The sequence below is a fragment of the Eumetopias jubatus genome, unplaced genomic scaffold (genome assembly GCF_037043125.1).
Source record: "Eumetopias jubatus isolate StellerSeaLion01/CBP00866 unplaced genomic scaffold, mEumJub1_p1.0 scaffold_12, whole genome shotgun sequence".
Classification (NCBI taxonomy): Eukaryota; Metazoa; Chordata; class Mammalia; order Carnivora; family Otariidae; genus Eumetopias; species Eumetopias jubatus.
The window spans coordinates 48275532-48297020 of NW_028274818.1; the positions used below are offsets into that span (position 1 = coordinate 48275532).

Genomic DNA, 21489 nt, shown 5'->3' on the forward strand with positions numbered 1-21489 from the left:
CACAGTGCAGCCCTCCAATAGTAAACAGCAAAGACTATTTCCATGTGTATTTCCACAGTGCATACACTCATTAAACACACACAAAAAGATCATGTGTGTAAGTCACAGTGCAGGTTTTCAGGAACACACGTAGCACTGGCCCCTACCAGCTCTGCTGTGTGTGCCGGCACCCACTTTCTGCAGGCGTCAGGCCCTTGCTCGGGATAATACGGGGGCGCCACCCACAAGTGCCACTCGGCCATTATTCACTGAGGTTATTCAGGGTTATTAACCGTCTCAGGTTATTCTCAGCAACCAATGTTAGTGATAGTGACCTAGAGCCTGGACAATTCTGGGCTCCAAGGAAGTATTCTATTTAGCAAACACTAAATGTCACTAAAAGTACGGTACTGAATCAGGCACCACAGAGAAGGCACAGGGCAAACTGAAAACATTATATGCTCTTCAAAGAGCGCACCCCTAAAAAAATTAAGGACCATCCATTTATTCAAAATAAATAAGACTGTCTTAATCAAGACAAAAGTAACTTGTTTTTATATATCAAAAGGCACTACTCTTCTCATGATCGCAAAAAGTCTGGGTCTAGACTGCCATAAATACAGCAAAACATCCTATCAAACAAATTAATTTTTTAAACTGCATGAGCCTTTGGACAGCATCAATTTAACAGGAATTATATTTCATGTTTTTTCTTTTTTTTAGATTTTATTTATTTATTTGACAGAGACACAGCGAGAGAAGGAACACAAGCAGGGGGAGCAGGAGAGGGAGAAGCAGGCTCCCCACTGAACAGGGAGCCCGATCCAGGGCTTGATCCCAGGACCCCGGGATCATGACCTGAGTCGAAGGCAGATGCTTAATGATTGAGCCACCCAAGCACCCCTAAATTTCATGTTCTATTAAATATGTATCTCTCAAGATTCTAGACATCACAGTCAAGGAAGAACGATATAGGTAGCGATACATCAAAGACCTTGGCGTCCAGTTGTCTGTGTTGAGAATCATAGAGTCTTGGCCTCCTTGGAAAAAAACCCACTTCTCCATTTTTTAAAGTCCTCAGAACCCTGAGGGCAGAAGGAGTACGAGCCCTGAGCAGGATGGAAGGATGGGTGCCAAAAGCAAAGACCCTGACCAGGCCCTAACTGACGAGGATGGTCCTGTGGTCCTACCTTTTGGCATTATCAAGAAGGATGAGCATACTGGCGCCTTCATCATCTTGAAAACTCTCGTAGTGATGGCGGTCAGCATTGCCGATCAGGTAATCAAAGATGGCGGTGTCAATAATGTCCAAGAGGCGGGGACCTGAGTCATAGGGGGATGTTTTCTTCACAGCATCACAGTAGCTCTCGTCGTACTCCCACCTGGAGGCAAAGAGCACCACCAGGGTTACTGGGTGCCAGCCCTGTACCTGGCACTGTTTTGTTCTGAGAGAGAGAGAGAACGCAAGGGCAGGGCGGGGGCAGAAGGAAAGACAGAATCCCCAGCAGGCTCTGCGCCCAGCGCACAGCCCTACACGGGGCTCCATCTCACGACCCTGAGATCACGACCTGAGCCGAAACCCAGAGTCGGATGCATAACCAACGGAGCCACCCAGGCACCCCTGTAGCTGGCCCTGTTGAAAACACAGAGAAGAGGCGTCCCTGCCTGGCAGGTCTGCCCTCAGCCCCACCTCCGTGGACAGAACGAAGTGGGGGCTCACGGGAGACTCACCTGGCCAGTTTGCCCTCGCGGTAAGTCCTGCCCCATGGGTGTCGGTGTTTCTGCAGAGGCCACACATCTGGAAGCCAAAGTGTGACAGATCCCTCCATCGTGTCTCCATCAGCACAAGCCGGCTCTGTTTCTCGGCAGTAATAACACTTCCCATAGAAACAAGTGTTATTTCCTACAGGAGAGAAAGGAGCCAAATACACTTAAGGAAAAAAGGAAGACTCTGAATTCTCCCTAATGATGTAGAAGGGAGCAGCTAAGTGAACAGATCCTGTGAAAACAATGATCCTGAATGATATTTAAACATTTATTTTCTATACAGGTCATAAAAAAAAAAGCACACAGTGGGAAAAAAAAGTCAAAGGGCAGGAAAGGATGTATATCAAAGTCTCCTTGCCCTCGGGGCCCTGCTACCCAGTCCCTCTCCCAGGAGTCAAGTCTAAGTAAAGGAAAGTCATGCCCTCTCCTCTTCTGTCAGAGCCGACACTTTGGCCAGAGTGCCTGCGGGAGGGAGAGTGGGCCCATCCAGGGACAGGCTCTGGGCCAGGAGTGTGGGTACTGGGGGGTGCGGTGTCAAGCAGATAAATAAATACACTGAGGATAATGGGAACAAAGTTTTTCACAGATGGAGAAGGGAGGTTAACTCATAGAAAGGGAGAAAGCCAGAATAAATCTTGTGGTGTTGAATTAGAACTGGACTGGAGCGACTGGTCAGAAGAGAGATCTAGAAAAAGATACAGATGCTTGTGTGTGTGTGTGTGTGTGTGTGTGTGTGTGTGTGTGTGTGTACAGCTTTCCTCCCTCTGTCCCTCAAGAGAGCCTAGAAACAATGGAGACCAGGCAGCAATGGCAGTAAACACCTAGCACTCACACATCAGTTTCTAAATATCATTTTACTACTGTATTAAAGGGACCCAGGGCTCCTTGGACAAACAGGTGACTCTAGGGCTGGGGCAAAGAAAGTACAAGATAGGCCTGCATCTGACTGCTATGCCAGGGTAAGGAAGCACTGAGAGAATGATGGGGACATTCCAAAGGACTCACGAGACAGTGTGTAGGAGTTTCCGCTGGTCAACTCTGGGACAGTTTGAGCATCAAAATAAATAATAGCAAATCATAACTGAGTAAATTAAGAGTCTGAGAGTTCATAGTGATATACTCCAAAGTACTCCATTAATAAAATACTTATTAACTGGACACTGGAGAAACCTTACAGAGACCTACCACCTTAATCGAGGGATACAAGCTAGTATCACCAGTAACGGGACACAGCAACAAATCTCCATCGTGTGTCTCCTGACAGGACGTACCAAGAAAAGCACAAGAGCACTTCTCTAGTATTCCTGCCAGCATTTTTAAATCATGAGGAAATATCGGAAACACTCAAATAAAGAGATGCTCTTTAAAGTAACTGACCTACACTCCTACCGAATGTCAAGGTCACAAAAAAAATGAGAGTGAGGAATTGTTCCAGAAGGACAGAGGCTAAAATGACATGACAACGAACACAACGTGTGATCCTAGACTGAGTTCTGGACTTCTACAGGGCATTACAGGAACAAGTGGCAAAACGTGGACGGGGTCCATGGGTCAGATGCTGGCGCTGCATCAGCGCGCATCCCTCACTGTCGATGACTGGATGCGGTCGTGCAGGAGAGGGTCCTGGTGGTTAGGGAGTACCGAAGTCTTCACACGCTGGTGTAAGGAGCACTCGTGTCACACGTTATTCTCAAATGGTCTGAGAGTGTTACTAATTAAGGAATCTGGGGGACTCTGGACCACCTCTGCAACTTTTATATAAATTCCAAATTATCTCAAAATAAAAAGTGTAAAAAACGAAACGATCTAAAAAGGTAAGTAATGCCTTCTTGACACTCCATCCCTATTAAATACAGCCATCAAATGAAATGAGCCGATTTCCTGCCTGTAAACCCCTCACATACTCCTTTAATGACTGTTCGGTTCTCACGCACGTGTGTCCCTGAAGAGACGAGCAGCCCTCAAGCCTTAGTGTTTCCAACCCCTGGTACAGCGCACACTCCACACCCACCCACGAAGCTGATGCTATCATTCTTCTACCTTAAAAACGTTTCTAAGTAAAGAATATTTGAACTGATGGAACAATATACCACATATATAATGTTTATAACTATAAAAATATAAACTTATAAATTTAACTTGATCTCATCAGAAATACCAACAGATCTTTTAAAGGGTAAAATGGATTTTTAAAAAAAAGATTTTCTTTATTTGAGAAAGAGAGAGAGAGCACAGAGGGAGAGTGAGACAGAGAAGCAGACTCCCTGCTGAGCAGAGATCCTGATGCAGGGCTCGATCCCAGGACCCTGAGATCATGACCTGAGCCGAGGGCAGATGCTTAACCGACAGCCACCCAGGCGCCCCGGATTTTTTTTTAAGATTTTATTTACTTGAGAGAGAGAGAGCAAGCGAGAGAGAGAGAGAGAGAGCATGAGCCAAGGGGTGGGGAGAGGAAGAAGCGACTCTCCACTGAGCAGGGAGCCCGATATGGAGCTCGATCCCAGGACCTGAGCTGAAGGCAGACACTTAACTGACTGAGCCACCCAGGCACCCCTGGAAAGGATGATTTTTAAGGTTATAAGGAAAAAGAAAGAACTGCTAGCAAACTCTTAAATAGCAAAGAGAGGGGACTAATCTTACCAGGTATCAAAACAGATCAATTCATGAACAGACAGGAGAACAGAAAATCCAGAAATGAAAATACATAGAAACGAAAATTTATTTCAGTGGAAAAAAAAAAACCCCAACCAGCTGGAGCCATACTTCATTCCACATACTAGGATAAATTCTAAAACTATGTCAAAAACTTAAACATGAAAAATAAAACTATAAAAGTACTTAAAATAAAAAAAGGCGGAATTCTTCCATAATCTTCGAGTAAGCAAGGCTATGATTCACAATCAGAAAATCTCTAAATGGACTGATTATATTAAAAACAAACAAAAATGTCTATAAAGGCAAAAAAAATTACCATAAGCAAAATCAAAAGAAATAAAAGAATTGGGAAAAAATATTTCTATCACAAAGGACTATTTTCCCTGTGTATGAACTCCTATACACTGAGAAGATCAGGGCAGAGCTGAAAATGAACAAAGGATACACAAAGACAGGTAAAAGAAAATACAAATGCCTCTTAAATATAAAGCTGCTACACGTGAAACAGACAAAAGCCAAAGCTGGGAAACATGGCGCTGGTGCCACTAGTGGAAAAGAGACCTTCTCTCGCGTCACTACCAGGAACATAACCTTTGACCTGTGCCCTTTGACTCTGTGCTTTCACTTCTGGATATATTTGATCATGTGTGAAGTAACATCTGTTCGTGTTAATTCTGGGCAACACTGGTAGTAAAAAAAGGATTGGAACGTGTATGTGGACTAAAGGTCTGGTTAAATGAATTAGGGTAGATCCATAAGACGCAGCACTTTGCAGCTAGTGACACAACAAAAGAATGAAGAAGCTCTTTATGTGATAATAGATTTCCAAGATCTGTTAGGTAAAAGATTTATCAGGTAAAAGAATAAGATGCAGAAGTATGTACAGTGTGATGTTTTATATAATGGCAGTTAAATAAAAATATATATTCCTATTTTGTACAGAAAGGACATAAAGAAATTACCAATAGAGATGACCACCGGGAGGAAGGAGAAGGAACAGAGGGATGAAAGGAAAACTTCTCATTTCAATCTTTTTTTTTTTTAAGATTTTATTTATTTATTTGACAGAGAGAGACACAGCAAGAGAGAGAGGGAACACAGCAGAGGGAGTGGGAGAGGGAGAAGCAGGCTCCCCGCCAAGCAGGGAGCCCGATGCGGGGCTTGATCCCAGGACCCTGGGACCATGACCTGAGCCGAAGGCAGACGCTTAACAACTGAGCGACCCAGGCGTCCCTCATTGCAATCTTTCTAATATTTTTTTAAAAATTTTGAGTTATGTGAATGTATTACTGATTGAAAAAACAATTAAAAAACAAAGCAAAACACTGCTTGGTGTAGGAAACCTGCTGCCTACACGATAAAATCCAAACTCCTGAGTTTGGTAAGACCCTTCATAAGTGAATGGAGTATGGTGTATTGGTTGAGTGGGAAGTAGGGTCATGTTTCTGGGATTAAAATATGGACCATCAACAGTCATTAGACGTGAGACTTTGGGGATGTGATTTTACCTCTCAAAGCTTTCTCTGCAAAATGGATACCAGTCCCCTACCACTGGACTGTGAGGAGTAAATGAGATAAATAAATCCACAGTAATGCTCAGCACAAAGCCTGACATAGTGTCAGAGACCAATCAATGCCGGCTATTTATTATTAATAATCTCGCTCCAATCTCTTTCCAGACTTCAATATCCCCGTTTACCTAGGCTCCGAAATCTTTTATTATTTCCTGGATTTTGTAACTTTTATAACTGGTTTTCTGATCAACAACCTGGTCTCTGTGCTCTCCTTGGATGAACTACCACCTCTAATAACCAACTCTAAACCTCCAGCCCACACTTCTCTCCTAAGCTGTAGACTAAGTCTAAAGCACCTAAATGACCAGTCAACATTTACTCCTGGATGCTCCTGTCGAGGTAAGATTCTGTACCCAATTCCATTGTGGAGAACTGCATTCTTGGACACCAGCTGGGTATCCCACAATTCCACTCAATTCTGACACTGTCTACCCAGAGACAGGAACCGATCCCACAGGTTGAAGGCTCGGGCCCACGAGACTGCGCTCCAATTCAGAGGCCAGCTGCAAGTCTGGGTTGTCACCTGCGCTTCTGACCTGGCTGGCTTACAAATCTGAGGTTTCCATGAGCCCCATCTTGGGGTTTGGTTAACTTGCTAGGGCAGAAGAATATACAACGGGGAAAGGACAGTCTCTTCAGTAAATGCTATTGGGAACACTGGACAGCCATATGCAGAAGAATGAAACTGGACCACTATCTTACACCACAGACAAACATTAACTCAAAGTGGACTGAAGACTGGAACGTAAGACCTGAAACCATAAAACTCCTAGAATAATACACAGGCAGTAAGTTCCCTGACATCGGTCTGGGTGATGAGGTGAAGATTTTTTGGCTATGACACCAAGAGCAAAAGCAACAAAAGTGAAAATGAACAAGCAGGACTACATCAAACCAAAAAGCTTCTGCACAGCCAAAGAAACCATCGACAAAATGAAAAGGGGCTAGTATCCAAAATATATAAAAAAGTTCTACAACTCAATAGCAAAAAACAATCTGATTAAAAAATGAGCAGAAGATCTGTGAATTGGCGTAGCCACTATGGTAAACACTATGGAGGTTTCTCAAACAACTGAAAAATGGAACTACCATATGATCCAGCAGTTCTACTTCTCAGTATCTGAAAAAAAGAAAAGAAAATACTAACTTGAAAAGATATCTGCACCTCCATGTTCACCGCAGCATTATTTATAATAACCAAGATATGGAAACAACTTAAGTGTCCACTGATGAGTGAATGAAGAAGATGTGCCATATATACACAATGGAATATTATTCAGCTATAAAAAAAGAATGAAATCTTGCCATCTGCAACAACATGGATGGACTTTGAGGGCATTATGCTAAATGAAACAAGTCAGACAGAGAAAGACAAATACCGTATGTTCTCACTTACACGCAGAATCTAAAAACAAAAACAAAAACAATCCAAAACCAAGTTCTTAGATACAGAGAACAGACTGGTAGCTGCCAGAGGTGGGTGAAATGGATGAAGGGGTCAAAAGGCACAAACTTCCAGTTATAAGATAAGTAAGTCCGGAGATGGAAAGTATAGCATGGCGCCTATAGTTAATAATACTATAATGAAAGTTGCTAAGTGAATAGATCTTAAGAGTTCTCATCACAAGAAAAAAATTCCGTAACTATGTACAGTGATGGGTGTTAACCAGATGCTGTGGTGATCATTTCACAATATATAAAATTTCAAGTCATTACAACGCATACCCGAGACTAATATAAATGTTGTATGTCAATCATACCTCGGTAAAAAAAGTTGCTGGGGAGGCTCACAGGACTCAGGAAACCAGTTTACTCACTAGATTACTGGTTTATTACAAAGGATACATGTCAAAAGCCCGACAGACACACAGGGCAAGGTCCCAGACCCAGGAGCTTCTGTTCTCATGGAGTTCGGGGCCTGGTCAGTGACACATGGAAGCGTCCTGGTTCACCAACCTGGAAACTCCCAAACCCCATACTATTGGGATTCTTATGGAGGCTTTCTCACGTAGGCATGATCTATTGCTAACTCTCTTCTCAACCCCTCTCCCCTCTCTGGAGAATGGGAGGTAGGGAGCTGAAAATTCCAAGCTTCCAATTATGGCTTGTTTTTCTGGTGACTAGCCCACTTGGAGTCACCTCATTAGAACAAAAGCTATTCCTTGTGCTCTTATGGCTTAGGAATTTACCAGGGTTTTACGAGCTCTGCTCTGTGTCAGGCACCCGGAGGCAGAGACCAATACATGTATTCCTTGTTATTTCACACAAGGAAACAAAATGTCCAAAATTTGATTCACAATCTTCCTCCTCTTCATACATTCCTAAGACAGCTAACAGCTTTGTTATACACTGAGTCATCCAATCCAGGAACTGGGGAGTCATTCTTAATTTTTTCCTTCTCTCTCAGTTGTCCCACTCAGCCCAAATGTTCACCAAATTCGTTCCATTCTAATTGCTGAGTGTCTCTTAACGCTTCCTCCCCGCTGTCCTTGCTCGAGCCGTGACTCGCCCTGCACCCACAGGGGGTACAGCAGCCGCCACGTCCTTCCAGCCCTCACCTCACCCCCTTCCCAGGGCAGCCTCCACGATGCTGCTGCGGCCGGTTTTCCAACACTCCAATCTGATTTTCCCAAGCTCCAGCTCTTTTCATGGCCTCTGAGTGTCTAAGGAAAAGGTGTCCCGTTCTAAGCCTGCTGCATGAGGCCCGTCAGTGACACCGTCCTGACCACCCGCCTTCCTCCCTCACCAGCCCCACATCTCCCTTCACTTCGGCTCAACTACACAGTCCCCCGAGCTTGCCACGGGCTTCTCACTTCTCATCACCCTTGTCTATGTGCTGTCCTCCGCCTGAAGCGGGGTTAACTTGGAGCCTGTGCACTGGACGGGAACAAAATTACATTCTTATTTTCATTAACTTTTTTTTTAAAGATTTATTCATTTTTGAGAGAAAGCATGTACGAGTTGAGGGAGAGGGGCAGAGCAAGAGGGAGAGAGAGAGACTTTGCTGAGTGTGGAGCCTGACATGGGGCTCAATCCCACGACCCTGAGATCACAACCTGAGCTGAAACCAAGAGCTGGATGCTTAGCTGACTGAGCCACCCAGGCGCCCCTTTACTTTCATTAAGTTCTATCTTAAACTTCAGCATTCCTTCAACTATGATAGTAGGAAGCAAACCATGGTGGTATAAGCATTACCTGTGACTTTTTCACCAGAAGAAACCACAGACTTTTCATAGCATATCAACCATTGTTGCAGACACTGCAAAGTATCATTTATACTCAGTCTGAAATTATGAGTTACTGGATCACTGCGAGATCTATTATTTAATGTGTTAAATAATAATGAAGCACATGCTAGTATATTTTTGATAACAAAACCAGATTTCAGTATTATTGGTTTCATTTGTAAGTCTATGTATTCGAATGTATGCATTGAAAAACACTATTGTGAGGAAAGATCCCCAAGCTTCTCTAGCATGCCAAGAGTCTGCAGTACAAAAAAGGTTAAGAGTCTCAACACCTAGGACGTTCTTTCCCACTGTACCTCCCTGGGGGATTGCTATTTTCCCTTTAAGACCTGTATGAAACGCCACCTTCACCAAGGAACCAACACCTTGACCAGCGCATCTCCCCTTTCCATCCACACTGTCATAGACCCTCTGTACATGTCTGGTTTCCCCATCAGACAAAGCTCCTTGAAGGCAGGGAGGTGTCATTCATTTCTGGATATTCAGCACCTAGTTCAGAGCCTACCACACAGAAGTGAAATAAAATTGTGTTGAAAGAATATAAGCAGATGAAATATGTGAGAGTCTGAAAATCCAGGTCTGAATCCTGGCTAAGAGGTAGTAGCTATGTGACTCAGGAAAGTCCTCGAACTCTTCTGAGCCTCTTTCTCAGTATAAAATGTGGGTAAATCTCCCTTACTTACTGCACTGTTTTGTCAAGAGGATCAAAACAAGGTAACTGTGTGAAAGTGCTTTGTCAAGCTGCAAGGGTTACTCAGAAGTTAGTTGTTATTATATCAAGTTATCTAAAAATACCAAGTTGTCTAAGAACATATTTTTAAAAATTGTGCTAAGGTCAGCTCATTATTTAAAGCCTATCTCCCGTGCAATCCCTCTATCTGCCCGAATGTTTGTGTACCCCCAAATTCAGATGTTGAACCCCTAATCCCAGTGTGGTGGTATCTGGAGGTGGGACTTTTGGGAGGAGCCCTCACACTGGGATTAGTGCCCTTCTAAGAAGAGACAGGAGTGACGACTCCTCTCTCATTCTCTCTCTGCTGTGTGAGGACACAGCACGACAGTGGCTGACTATACACCAGGACGAGGGTCCTCACCAGAACCCCAGCGTGCTGGCACCCTGATTCGGACTTCCCACCTCCAGAATTGTGAGGAATAAATCTCTACTGTTCAAGCCACATCGTCCATGATTGTCTTGTGACGGCAGCCCCCACTAAGACACTGTCCTGCGCTGCAGGCTGTATCCAGGAGCTCATTCCCCAAAGGTACCAATCCTGTGTACTTTCAGGTCTTTAGGCCCTCGTTCTCATTATGACTTCCTGTTATTGTGCCTCATGCCCTTTCCTCTTTGCTGCCTGGGTAGCTCTTATTGATTCTTCAATAATCAGTCTAGTTGCTAAAAGCCTCCTCTACAAACCTTTGCCTGCCCTCTCCGTCCCCCACACCTGGCACCATGTACGAGAGTTAACCTTCTGTGAGTCTCCAGAGAGCTGGGACTCTGGCCTATTCTTCCTGACCTCCTCTCATCCATCAGGAATTCATGTCTGCCTGAGCATAAAATTGGACAAGCAAAAGTGATTAGAAAACATATGAAACAAATCAGTGACACCGTCCGCTTTGGATTATTTGTAAGAGCAGCCTTAGCCTTAGCCTTGGAGGTTTAAAGTCTGAAAGATGACTCTGTCACAAGTCCTTTAAATATTCAATTTCACCTCATTTCAAATATAAATCCATTCATTCTGGCAAAGCAAGGTGAAATCCATCTGGCAATGTCTGTTTCAACAGTCATATTGTAAAGCAGAGCTCTGTGTCACTGAGAATGTCACCACAATGAGGCTGAGACAAGAGACCCCGGCCTCTCTGACTTCTTCCCATTCTCACTGTGCCCATGAGGAGAATAGGAATAAGAATTTTAGCTCAAATGCCTTACTCAGAGCGAGACAACAGAGCACCGAGGCCAGAGGGACCAGGGTCAAGTCCATGCACAGTGGGTTGTATACAGGCTGACCCTTGTACGGTAGAAGGACAGTGGTGACCTTCCAGGCCCAAACCCAACCCTCCAAGGGCATTTCTAACCCTCCTTCAGAGCTGCCTTACAGTTCCCTCAATTCTAAGGGGACAGTTCCCAAGAAAGTACACGTATATGAAAAAACCACCAAGTCAATGATATACATACAATAACGGATTTAGGCCAAAATCAGAGTTTAGATCAGGCAGCAGGAGAGGTGCCTGGGTGGCTCAGTCAGTTAAGCGGCTGCCTTCGGCTCAGGTCATGTTCCCAAGGTCCTGGGATCGAGTCCCGCCATAAGTCTCCCTGCTCAGTGGGGAGCCTGCTTCTGCCCCTTCCCCCTGCTCATGCTCGCTCTCTCTCTTAAATAAATAAAACCTTAAAAAAAAAAAAAGATCAGGCGGAAGCAAGTAAAGTTATTTATCACCTACTTACACTATCAGTAAATGACCTCACTTCCGAACTTCACAGACACAACCAAGCATGTTAGGGAAAATTTTCACTTTCTGGCCACCTACTGTTAGATCCATTTCCCCCAAGAGCCTGAAAACCCAAATGGCCCAATTTACTTTTGTAGTCCCTTGAGTTCTTCAATTCTTAAAAGTCACAAACCAGCTTGCTCAATGATGTCCCACTTAACTTATTAACTATTCCCCTATTTAAATGTCCTCTATAATCTTACCTACGGTTAGGAAGGTGCTCAAGAGCTGCTCCGTGGCAACGGGCTTGATCTCTGTCCGTAGATTAACATATCTGCCAACAACCAAGGGGGCTCGGCGGAAACCCAGAATCCTGGTTTGGGAGGTTGAAGAACAGAAGAGAAAAATCTTTGGGGGGTGTATTTTATAAAGTAGTCTTAGAAAAGACATTGCTGATTGGTAGGTATATATGTATATTTATACTTACACGTATTTTAAAGATTTTATTTTTTTAAAGTAATCTCTACCCCCAATGTGGGACTTGAACTCACGACCCTGAGATCAAGAGTCCCATGCTCTACTGACTGAGCCAGCCCGGCACCCCTGCAGGTCAATATATTTTAAAGGTACATATATTTATGAGTTTAACATCAAGATGTATGTAATGTATTTTAATATGCACTTCAGCAAAAAGGATAAGGCAAATCTAGCAAAATGTGAGCAACTGCTAAATCTGGGGAATGGGTATATGGATTCATTAAACTATTCTAATTTGTTAGAAATTTTTCATAGTAAAAGTTTTAAATAAATTTTAACAAAGCATCAAAAAAAAAATGGGCTTAAACCCATACAAAGGTTCAAAGCTTTGGATAAAAGCACACTGACAGAAAACTATATAGATTAATCTAAAAGGACAAGCCCATAGGACAACTAAATACAGATATATTGGAAGATACTTCTCTCTAATGGTCTAAAAATACAACCTTATGGTTGAGCAAAATCATTTTTTAAAAAATGAAATTTCCTGGCTAAAAAATACACACTCCCTGAAGAAAAGTTGGAGGGGCAGGATTTGGAACATACAGAAAAGTTATGATGAAGAAAATAAAGATCATCCATAATTCCACAGCCCAGAAATAACTACTGACATTTTGGCATATGAGCATTTTTTTCCTTTACTCATATATATATAAACACATACACACTCTTGTGTATAGACACACAATTAAGATTACATTATGCGCAGTTTTGTATCCTGCTTTTCACTCATCATTATAAGCCTTTTCTCATGTCATGATAAAACCTTTCGAAACAGCTGCACAAAGAAATAATCCATTATTCAGGGCTCCTGACTGTCTTACACTCAATCTTTGAAAAGCCACAAAAGCAAGTAGATCAACAGATGGGTCAAAATAACAGAAAAATCTAGAGAACCTCCCGGGGCCAGAGAAGGTGGTTAAATCCTAATGTAATGGAGAAACAGCAACCCAGAGCAGAAAAGGATCAGGAGCCGTGGATGGCAAAGAGAGTGGAGAAGTCCTTTTTCTCCCCCACTGACCACGCCAGGCCAACGACCAGCAGCCAGTGGAGTGCTGAGGGGCCACGTCACTTGAGCTCAGCTGGGGTAGCAGTTAACAAAACAGGTAGGGGCCCTGGCTAGAGAACTTTTCAACTTTGAGGTAGGGAAGGACTTTTAAATGCAAGACCCCCCAGAGCACAAGTCATGAACTAAAACATTAGTATATTTAATTAACATCAAAGGGAGTGATTTCTGTACAAAGACTATTTCACTCTAAGTTAACGAATAGCTGTTATGCTATGAAAAGATAAGGAGATGTTAAATTTTGCTAACAATAATAACTGGGGAAAAACAAATAACTAACAATGAGGTACCATTTTACATAGATTAACACAAATTTGTGTGTTGGATGAAATATTGGTTTATGAAATATTGGTATAGATAGGGGAAAATGATCTTCATGCATTGCTGGTGTCCGTCAGTTGGGAAATAGGGTTTGGGAATGAAGACAACAGGGAAACAAATGAGCTCTTGGAAAGACTGATTCTAGCATGCCTTTAAGTGAGGAGCAGGATTTACCTAATTCTCTACCACTAGGTCCTAAAAGAGGCAGTGAAAATTCATGGTATTGTGAACAAACATTTATTTAACCTTTTCCATTATCACTCGATATTTAGACTGCTACTAGTTTTTCACTACTGAAAACTCTACAGCTAAGATCCTGGATATATGTAACTCTGGATTTCATTACTTCTCCAGGGTACTTCCTAGAAATACCTTCCTAGAAATATCTTAGATATTTGAGTAAAAAGGTAGTTACTCATCCAAAGGGTAGGAGCATTCAGGTTTCCAATACATAATGCCAGAGTTCTTCAAAAGACTGAACTGATTAACAATGCCACAATCTCAATGCATTCCTGCCAATAAAATACTACTTTTTTTTTTTTTTTTTTTAAATCCTGGCCATTTTCAGCAGAAGAAAATAGTATCCCATTGTTTCAACTGGATTTGTTCTTGTTACTGGTGAGGATGAACCACCCCCCTGCCCTCCATATTTATCAGCAATTGATAATTTCTATTCAGTCAATTGTGTCCTTAGATCATTTTCTATTAAAGTTTTAGCATATATATAGATTTGTATAAACATTTATATATTAAGGTTGTTAATGCTTGGATTACATTAGATTCAAGTATTTTCTCCTAGTTTGCTTTCAAACTTCATTTGATGTTTCCTGACACAGGAGTTAATTGTATTTAGCTGAGTCTACTGAATAGCTTTTCCTTTGCAATCTTTTAATTATTGCCTTTATGCCTACAAAATCCTTCCTAATCCAGAAAACGACAAAAATTCACCTTTATTTTCTTCTGGTTTTTATATATTCATTTAACAAATATTGTGAATATTTCTTTTAAAGTCTGTCAACATGCCCTGATGGAGATGTTGCTCAGACGGGGAAGTGGGCTACCAGACGTTCCTGTTACCAGGCTCCCGGCTAGCCCAGCCCCGCGGTGAAAAAATATTAATCTTCCTAGTTAGCTTACACATTTCGAATTTATATCCATTTTTCTTTTGGAATTATTCTGGTTACCGAAGCCAAGCGTATTTTGTATGAAGGACAATAAAATTCATTATATATGTCATGCTGTATGCTTCTAGCATATGGGGTAAGTGACTTACTTACTCAAAACAAAAATAAAGCAAAACAAACAAACAAAACAGTACTCTCAGGCCCAATTAATGATCAATTCAATTTAGGGACTTGAGTTCCAACTCTGGTTTTCATCCTGCCATTTTATTTACCAAGAATATCTTCACTCATGGTGGCAGAGGGCATACCAGAATGAAATGATCTTAAAAAGTTTGAAGTGAAGATATTTACTCTGGCATTCCGAGAACCACTAAGGTTCTCGCTAAGGACTCATGCAAATTTAGTGGGATCCGTCCATCAGCTATCTCACGTAGGTACCAAGTCAAAGTTATGAGTGTTGCTCCCTTTCGAAGGAGTCCACAAGTCCTCTCCAAGAGGTTTTTAAAAAAGGAAACAAAGCAAATGTAACCCTCCGTGGTGACACATACCTGTCCAAGTGAAAGGCTGCTACCTCTGCATTGTGTCTATCATAACCAGCATAGGGCTCCCCTTCTACCACATAGTCTCGGTTATACCTGCAGAGTGAATGGGAAGCACAGATGTAGACGTGAGTTACATCGGCACCGCACGAGACAGCACAAGAGAACATTAGCAAGCCTGACTCCGCCCTACAGACGCCTTCCCTGTCAAACCTGAGCAGAGGTGTGGATTCAGACGAATCACTGGTAAAGGGGGTGGAGATGAAGTGGAGAAGGGAAACTAGATTTCTCTATCTGCTGCAGCAGTCACTCTACGAATAAAACATGCAAGATGTTATTTCTACCCCTCTTTCCATGGAGTTTGAGTAAAACTCAAAGGTCATTTTCTGGAGGGCAAGGACTATCTCTGCATCTCTACCTACAGCTCGTGCTTAATAAACGTTTGCTAACGTTTTTATTAGACTGAACTGAAGAAATGAAGGAAAACATACAATTAAAATGTTTGTGTTACCAGAATGGCTATGGCAAGGCTTATAAGAGAAGTTTAAATTTCTTGGAAATAAACGGTCTTGATATGCCTCAGTGTTCGTTTAATGAGTAAGCAAAGGTGCATTTGAAAAAAGCTGTTTGAATAACCATCTTTTTTTTTTGTCTGTTTACATTTATGATGATGCAGCGACAGAAATACTGGACTGGCGTGAGAGCCAGGTGTATAGTTCTGTCATTACCTGTCTGGGTAACCTTGAGCAAAACTGTTCTCTTCTCTGGGTCTTAGATTCTACATCTATAACATACTAGACTAGGGGGCAATTTCCAAGATCTCTTTCATCTCAAACTCCACTCTGATGATTTTTCCATCACATGCATGACATAAACAAAAGAAAATAAAAGCTGGCATATTTCTTTCTACCAGTCATAAAGACAGATACCATTTAATGGTTAATTGGGAAGAAAGAGATACTAAATCCACTTATGACCTCTACTGTTCGCCTGCATTTCCCCAAATCAAAAGACCTATTAGGCTTTACAGGCAAGTGTAAAACAGAAATGAACAGAAGCTGGAGGGAAGAGGCAGCTGCTCCGCTGGGGACACCTGGATTGCGGGAGTGGGAGACGGTGCTATCAAAGGCTGTGAGCTTCAGTGTAAATGACCTTGGCGTCTAAAGTGAAACAAACCATACCCACAAAACACATTTTCAAGGCAAAGTGACGGAACACTTCTGAGAGAAGACAGCCGTGCGTCACCCCCTGGTTGGAGGCCAGTTTCTTCTTAGCACGGTCAGCATCCTCAAACATCGCTTGCTCATTCCTAGTGTCAAAGCATTAGTCAGGCTACCTAGGATTCCACTGGCTGCCTCCCCAATAAAGCCTCCATTTTTAAATAGAACTGCAGCAAAAGCGGACACTATATTCGAGCACGTCTCTCTTCACCACAGCTGCAGGCTGTCCATAGAGCTGGGGGACAGTCCTGAACGCTTTCTCTGTCAGGGCTCCAGCGGAGCCACAGGGACATGTGTACACTGTGCGGTCCACTCCTTCCAGTGAAATGTTCGAGAGCTTTCCAATACCTCGAAAGGCGGCTCGGGGTGGAATGTTAAACCCTTGGGGAATCCAGGGACATTGGGGGTGGCCTGGAGGGGAAGGGAGGGAAAGAAGAGGGAAGGAATAAGAATCAAAGAGCTGCGGCAGAGTCAGGAGATCTAACTCCCTGGCTCCCCGTGGGCTGTGTGAACTGTGGCACGTCTCACCCGTCAAAGGAACAGCTGGCCCGGCCGGCCCATCCCCAAGGTCCCTTCCCGCACATGCTAGGATCACTCCCTCACGTCTCCCCACTCCGAGGCCTACCCTGCCATCTTGTTGCCTTCCCACCATAACTGCAGGCTTTGCCTGTGAAGGCCCATCTACTTCCAGAAGGCCGACAGCTACACTGAGGAAAAAAAAAAAAATCACTTTTCTAATGTAAGGCAAAACGTGCAAATAAAAGCATCACCGTCTTCCCATAAATTCCACCCACCACACGCGTCTCCTGTCTCTGACAGGAGGACACGGCCATCCGGGCTCCGGAAGCGCGGGAACCACAAGCGGCTCGTAAAGAAGGGTGCACGCGCCGCCTCAGCAGCAGGGGCGTGGAGCCTCCTCTCAGCAGAGAGTGATCCATCTTGTCACTGGCAGAGCAGCAAAATTCATACACCAACTGCCAATAAATCACTCCTACCCTTCTGCTGAAGGACATCGGCGTCTGACCAAGGACATTAATTTGCACTTACACTAGGACTAAATAGCCTCGGAGGCCCCCAGGGTCAGAATAGCAATTTGCTGGGCGTCTCGGGGCCAGAGTCAATTTCTACAAGCACTGAGACGTGCACCCACCACCCGCAGCCTGCAACAGGGCCGGGTGTCACCAGCGCAGGTCAGCGTGGGCCGTGACCAAGGGCGCGACCCCCCACGGCAGGGCCCTTGCAGCTGGTGGGTGGGGGGAGGACAGTTCCCTAGGGCTGGGAGTGACGTGGGCTGGGGGGGGTGCGGGGACCAGTGGGGCAGGAATTGAGAGCAGGGTGTAGAGGGGAGGACCGGCCTGCCAGGGGTGGACCATGACGCTGTGGAGGCTGGGTTTTGTCCGGTGAGCAACCGGAGGTCCCTGGACGTTTTAAAGCTGGGAACACAGTGCTCACATGGGCATTTGGAGGGGGAATGAAAGGGGCCCTCAGCAGGGTGTGGGAGAGGGAGGTAAGGGGACAGCTGCGGTGGTGGGAAGAGACAGGAGATGAAGTGACAGTGACCAGGTTAGTTTGTGCGGTCCTCTGCTGCCACCTCCCCTGGTCACCAGCCAGGCCTCCCCTCCCTCCACTTCTACCCGGTCTGAACACCCTGGGCCTACCTGCCAAGCGCCTGGACTAGCACGGACAGTGCACACTACCCAGAGTACCTGCCTTCTAACGCCTCCTGCTGGCCCACCTTACCCCCAGTGCCCCCAGTACAGACGGTGCTTATGCAGGGGACATCCTCTTCTTTAAACACGAAATGCCCACAGCTCATCTCTGTCCACGAATTTCATTTTTGTTTTTACTCTGCCTTCTTTCTGCTTACACTGCTACTCGCCCAGGCCACCAACCAAGACGTCAAGAACTACATTTCAAAACCAAGCTAGTGATTTTTGATGACGGGTGCTGCCTGTCATCACACTCACAGGAAGGCAAACAAACTGAAGAGAACTACACGTGTGTGGCAGAACACCAGCCGCTCAGACTCAGATCCCAATGCCACTTACGGCGGGATGACCCTGTCAAGTTAGTTATTCTCCCTCAGGCTCAGTTTCTTACTCTAGAAATAAGAGGTGTAACTGCCCACAGTTGTGATGGAGGCTGAAAGCATGGACAGAGACAAAAGTACTTAGTGTGGTGCCTGGTGAACGGTGTGTGTCCAGTGGAAAATATATCGCAAGGCCCACATAACCACACTTTTTCCACATCACCTGCCAATCAGACTTTTCTATTCTCCAAAAGCATACTGTATTTTTAACTTTCCTAATTTCCATATCTTCCATACATCACGCTTCCCAGTTCCAGGCAAATACAGACTTCCTCCCTTTCTGGGATCCCAATAGATTTGCTCTCCGGCCGTCTATTATCTAAGTGATGGTAGGGTTGTGAAGACGGCTAAGCTAACTACTTTTGTCACAGTTGAATTCTGTACATCTTTACCCCATATTTCTTATCCCATCCCAGCAAGAGACTCAAAAGCTCTATTAAGGAATGAAAAAAACGTTTAGTACATAGAAAATTTCAGACATTACCGACTTTGAGAAAATTCACTGGTAACTAATTCCTAGCAAAAGAATCTGAATCACCATCATGTTAACCTATTTCAAATTCATATACTCACAGAAAACGATTTAAAAATTGCCACACAAATTATCTCTGTAGAGCCTTAGAGAAGTCCCCAAGGGATCACTGTCTAACAACATACGACTCAGAGCTCACTTTCTCAGATTTTGGACTGAGGGAGCTAAAATGCTCAGTTCTCTCCTTAAACCAGGTAGAACAACAACAAGGCATCACTACACACATATCAGAATGGCTAAAATCCAAAACACTGACAACACAAAATGTTAGTGAGGACGTGGAATAACAGGAACTCTCATTTCATTGCTGGTGGAAATGTAAAAAAGTACAGCTACTTTGGAAGACAGTTTGGCAGTTTCTTACAAAATTAAACATACTCTTAGCATATGATCCAGCAATCGTGCTCCTTGGTATTTAACCAAATGAGCTGAAGACTTCCATCTACAAAAAAAATACAAACATGAATGTTTGTAGTAGCTTTATTCGTATTTGCCAAAATGTGGAAGCTTGGGACCAAGATGTCCTTCAGTAGGTAAATGGATAAACAAAATGTGGTACATCCAGACAATGCAATATTGTTCAGTAATAAAAAGAAATGAGCATCAATCCACAAAAAGACGTGGAGGAAACTTAAATGCACATTGCTAAGTGTGAGAAGCCAATCCGAAAAGGCTACAAAGGTATGATTCCAATTATATAGCACTCTGCAGAAGGCCAAACTATGGAGACTGTAAAAAGATCAGTTGTTGCCAGGGGTTTGGTGGGGGGACAGAAGGATGAGTAAGTGGAACAAAGGGGATTTTTAGGGCAGGGAAGCTGTTCTGTAGGATACTGTAACAGTAGATACTTGTCATTGTATGTTTATCAAAATCCACAGAAGGTACCACATAGAGTGTGAACCTAACTGCAAACAAGGAACTTGAGTTAATAAATTAATACTGGCTCAACCACTGTAACAAATGTGCTACACTACTAGATGTTAATAATGGGGACACTGGGGGTAGGTGGGGAAGCTCTCTCTATACTTTCCTCTTGATTTTTCTGTAAACCTGTAACTGCTCCAAAAAATAAAGTTTATTAATTGAAACAAAACCCATGTGAAAGAATCATTGCTTCAGTACTTCAAGGGGACTTTAGTCACCTGCCCAAACCCACTCCAGCTCTGGCTAACTCCTGCTCTACCGCATCCCTGACATGTGGTTAGTTATCCAGCCTCCAACTGCACACTTTTGGTGACAAGTCACTTAGTTCCTAACCAGTTCATTTTGTAACGCTCACATCTGGCACAAAGCACACATTTGATAAATTCAGAAATTAAGGAGAGCTTTAAGTGTAAAATGTTCAAGTCTTATACAGAACCAAAACACGTTCCCATAAATTTCCCCTACTCAAAGAATTATAGAACATTAAGAGCTAGAAAATACATCAGAGATCTTGTGGTCTACTCTTCTCATTTTATGGAAGAGAATACCAAGAGAAGGAAATAAAGTCTTATATAAATTGCAAGCTATGTGAATCAACCAACTAGCACATAGAACTTCCAAGATGAAGACTTACCGCTTAGGTTTGAAGACAACTTTCTGTCCTCCTTCAAGTATGAGTAAGGCTTTCAGTTGTGTCCCTTTATAACCCACATCAGCTTTAATGATTTTCTTGGTGGCCATGGCATGCATGATTGCCCCCAGCTCTGGTGTCTCTTCTGGGTACACTTCCCGGGGAACCACCCACTGGGCTGCAATCTCCCAGGGAGACTGCAAGGTGTGGTCCAGCTTGGGCACCAGCTCCACCCGCAAGCCAGCCATCATTCTGTGAAAAGCCCTCTGGTCCTCTCGGTTTGCAGCTGATGTGTCTAGGTTGTCAATCAGGAAAACTTTGGTGAAGATAAAGATGACAAGAAGAATCGCTAACAGCACGACTCGCTGCTTTAGCTTCATGTTGACCTCTTTTCCTTCTCCCCTGACCCACTCTCTCTCACTTATCAAGGAGAGCAGGTGGTGATGGTCAGCAAGGAGAGTCCATGATTATGCACACTGGTCCATTTCTTCACTGAAGCGCCTCCCACAATTCCTGCAAGCCCAAGTACAAAGCAAAATTCAGTCAGAAATTCTGTCCCTTCCACCCCTGAATCTTTCACAAGCCTCCACCATATTACTCATTGTGTTTCATCCTCGGTAATCCCATGCTTGAGAGGATCCAATAGTTTAAAACAAACTAGTGTGGGGAAGGACTTCATAGGTAAGAACCCAGTACAATAAAATTTTTAAAGCAAATTCTCGTTTTAATAGGGTGCAGAGTCAGCTAGGATCCATGGGACTGCCTACAAATTCCAGAACACCAACACAATGAGAAAAAGCAAAACGAAAGCAACATGAAGAGATGCCTAACTCCTTCACTTTCATTTTTACCTTTCAAA

The 21489-nt window shown here is 43.6% G+C and overlaps 1 protein-coding gene across 6 annotated transcripts in view; it reads right to left on the reverse strand.

Moving 5' to 3' along the window:
* The window catches only part of FAM20B (FAM20B glycosaminoglycan xylosylkinase), a 42324-nt gene that overhangs the window by 6804 nt on the left and 14031 nt on the right, over positions 1-21489 (reverse strand). For all 6 annotated transcript variants that reach the window (XM_088016884.1, XM_088016882.1, XM_028096281.2 and 3 more), the window contains 5 exons: positions 20634-21143; positions 15244-15330; positions 11911-12020; positions 1711-1882; positions 1170-1361 (listed from right to left, as the gene is read on the reverse strand). In XM_088016884.1, the coding sequence (XP_087873010.1) occupies positions 1170-1361; positions 1711-1882; positions 11911-12020; positions 15244-15330; positions 20634-21010 (938 nt within the window). In that variant the 5' untranslated portion in view covers positions 21011-21143. The remainder of the gene's footprint in view (positions 1-1169; positions 1362-1710; positions 1883-11910; positions 12021-15243; positions 15331-20633; positions 21144-21489) is intronic.